Source organism: Mustela nigripes, chromosome X (genome assembly GCF_022355385.1).
Source record: "Mustela nigripes isolate SB6536 chromosome X, MUSNIG.SB6536, whole genome shotgun sequence".
NCBI lineage: Eukaryota > Metazoa > Chordata > Mammalia > Carnivora > Mustelidae > Mustela > Mustela nigripes.
In genome coordinates, this window is record NC_081575.1 from 111,707,037 (window position 1) to 111,710,580 (window position 3,544).

The 3,544-nt window shown below is 44.5% G+C and overlaps 1 protein-coding gene across 2 annotated transcripts in view; it reads left to right on the forward strand.

Moving 5' to 3' along the window:
• The window catches only part of CTPS2 (CTP synthase 2), a 99,873-nt gene that overhangs the window by 75,831 nt on the left and 20,498 nt on the right, over positions 1-3,544 (forward strand). For both annotated transcript variants that reach the window (XM_059384849.1, XM_059384850.1), the window contains exon 15: positions 2,109-2,164. In XM_059384849.1, coding sequence (XP_059240832.1) covers positions 2,109-2,164 — 56 coding nt within the window. The remainder of the gene's footprint in view (positions 1-2,108; positions 2,165-3,544) is intronic.

Genomic DNA, 3,544 nt, shown 5'->3' on the forward strand with positions numbered 1-3,544 from the left:
CGCTTAACCGACTGAGCCACCCAGGTGCCCCTAAACAAATATTCATTAAGTAGCTGCTTATGTGCTAGACACCAATTGAAGGGACACGTCCTTATCTTGTCTATTATCTTGTAGAGCTTATGTTCTGTCTTCTTTCTACTTGGATTTCATAGTCTAGAGTCTAATTAACAGTTACATGGTTTACTTACTGTTCCAACCGTTTTTTTTTTTTTTTTAAGATTTTATTTACTTGACAGAGAGCACAAGTAGGCTGAGAGGCAGGCGAGGGGGTGGGGAGCAGGCTCCTCGCTGAGCAGAGAGCCCGATGTGAGGCTCAATCCCAGGACACTGGGATCGTGACCTGAGCCAAAGGCAGAGGCTTAACCCACTGAGCCACCCAGGCGCCCCCCCCAAGTGTTTTATTTAATCCTCACAACAACCCTATGGAATAAGACTATCAATCATCCCCATTTTACAGTTGAAAAGGCTGAGGCAGAGGGCTGAAATAATTTGCCCCAGCCACACATCCATTCAATGCTGTAGTGCAATTTAGAGCCAGTTGGCCTGGTTCCAGAGTCACTACACCAGCCCTGTTGTCCTGTCACCCTTGAGGTATCTTAGCAAACACAAAATTTGCCTTAAGCCGGCAGTATGTGCACGGCATCCAGTTTCAAAAGGTCGTGTAATATCCTGCTAGTCCTGATGACTTGAAGTTAGAATTCCTTATATCTTAATTTGGAGATGTTTGCCATTTTCTTCACCATCTGTTAACATTGGCAGGCTCTATTATTGGACATCTAAGTCATCTGTTGTAATGCAGTAAGCAGAGAAGAAATTTTGGACCATAGGAAGAAAAGATTAGTCACAAAGTCAGAGGTCATAAGGGAATTAAGAACCTCTCCAAGTTAGGTCCAGAGCTTTCAAATGATTTTTCTCGTAACTTCGCAATGGTATATATGCTTCTGTTTTGTCCAATTGGACATTATTTCGCTGTTTCCATTTTTCCTTTCATTTTTATGAACCAATAGTTTGAGTACAAAGGCTCTGCCTTGAATGAGTGCCCTCTCAGCGGCGCTTTGGAGCTCTCACAGAGTAACTCCCTATCCCCACTATTGCCAATTTTTCTAAAGCACCTGTGGCAAATACTCACTATGATTAACATTGTCCCCAGGGAGCTGTGTCTACATGGACAAAATTGCAAACTAGAGGTTCGGTCGTGATAAATGATTGTATCAAGTCATAGCAGAATGCAGCCGATGTGCACTTTCTCTATCCAAGTCAAAAGCGCAGAGGAGACACAAACATCCTGCTCCACAGCCTTATGGCGTGTCTCGGAGGGTCTGACAGTCCCCCGCCTGTGGAACTGAGCACTGCTCTGGATTCTGCTGGAGGAGGACAATGTGTCCCGGCGCAGCTGGCAGGGCTTTTCATTTAATCCTCCAGTCCTCGATTTCTGGGGCTCAGTTTGCTTCGTTGTTCACTGTTAAATAACGGAGTGGCATGTGTCTTCGTGGTGAACTTGCTGTCTTCATTTCTGTTTTCTGGGGTGAATTCTTAGAGGCCGAATTTTTAGAGCCAGAGGACAGGCCCATGTTTAAGGCGGGGTGTAAACCAATTTGGCTGGTACGCAGAAGCAGCTGGTATGGTGGAAAAAGCACGGACCAGGTGTCGGGGGGTCTGGGCTCAAGATTGTGCTGCCAGCGGGGTTGGGGCTTTCGGCAAGTCCTTCGGTTTCATTTCCATTCCTTTGGTTTCAGTTTCTTCTTTTGGAAAATGAGCCCGGTTATGAATCTGCCCAGAAGTGATGGTGCTCAGACGTTCCTCCACCTCCCTGTCCTTAACTGTAGGCAGGTGTGGCAAAGGAGGGCCTGTCTGTTGGAATCCATGGTGACTTGTGTAACAGAGGGCTTCCACTTCCCTTAATGCCGTGCTGATGGCATACTTGGGAATTGCTTCAGAGTTTCAAAGAAGCTCTTCCTGTTCTGTGCTGTAGGAGAAGAAAATCTAGATGACTATCTGGACCAGTCCAGGTAATTTGTAGGTCAAAGAGACGTCCTTCACACATACGCTCTGGGTGGCGTTCCAAAGCTGATTACTTGGATGTTAATTTCACTCTTGTATCTTTACAGGGAAACTTTATGGTGATGTTCCTTTTATAGAAGAAAGACACAGACATCGGTATGAGGTATGGCCTACATGTGAATTACTGTGGAATGTAGATGGTTAGTTTGAGGAACTGCGATGATTACTGGTGGACATCTGGAAAAGGTGTCCCGCTCAGTAGTATCCATTGGGAGCAGGGGAGTCATGCCAGATTTAGCAGAGGGGCTCGATTCCAGAACCCTGGGATCATGACCTGAGCCAAAGGCAGATGCTTAAAAAGACTGAGCCACCCAGGCACCCCTATTATCTGTCTTTTGATTATAGCCAGCCTAGTGGGTATGAGGTGATATCTCTCTTTGGTTTTGATTTGCATTTCCTTGATGATAAATGATGTCGAACACCTTTTCATTTCATATTTCCAATATAAGGAAATTTATTATAAAAAATTTAAAAGTACAAAAATTTCATATTTCCAATATAAGGAAATTTGTTATATCAGGTGATAGGTAGTTCAGAGGCTGGGTAGGCTGCAGGCATGGTATGTTCAGGGCTTCTACTATTTCTGGGATTCTATTGGCCTTACCTTTTTCTGTGTGTTTGCCTTGCCCTTGGGCTGATCTTCCTCCTAGTTGCAAGATGGTTACCAGCAGCAGCAGACACAACATGCATCTTTAGACATGGAAGTTTTTCTTCAGTCTCATTGGATCAGTACACATTACCTGCCAACCTATGAACTAGTAACCATGGCAAGGGTAAAGCTAAACCAGGGTTAGCCCGGTTTCTTGCAGGGTTAAACCTGGGTTCTTGCATCATTCATCAGCTAACAGGGGTAGGTTTATGATGTTTGACTTGGACTAATCAGGGCCAACTTCTAGAATGGGGAAGATGGAGCCCCATGGGTCTTGCAGGAGTGGTATAAATGCTGGAAAAAGTCCAGGGTTCTGTTTGGAGGGAGGACCAATGAGAATTGATGTTGGGTAGGCTACCAATATTGTCACTACACTTAGGGAACAATTTGCCGAGTACAGGCCATTTTTGTTCTTTTTTCCATTGGGAACTGGCCCAGCTGGTGGGACCAGAAACTATTGAGCTGCATTGCCTAGGTGGTAGGCAGAAGGTATAAGAACTAGTGTGCATACAATGGTGTGGCCATCCATTCCTTCTTTCTTACTTTGTATCTGATATGCACTTTTCATTTGTCTTGGGTTATACATCTAAGGATGGAACTACTGCGTCATATGATAACTCTGCGTTTAACTTTTTGAGGCGCTACCAGATGGTTTTCCAAAGTGGCCGCACCATTTTACATTCCTACCAACAATGTATCCTCACCAACACAGAGGATTTCAGCCATTGCCATGATGAATCCAAGAATAGGCCCTATCCCCTCTAACCATCATCTTTTAATCCCCTCATCACCTGTCTGTCAAATAAATAAATAAAAGCTTTAAAAAAAATACTC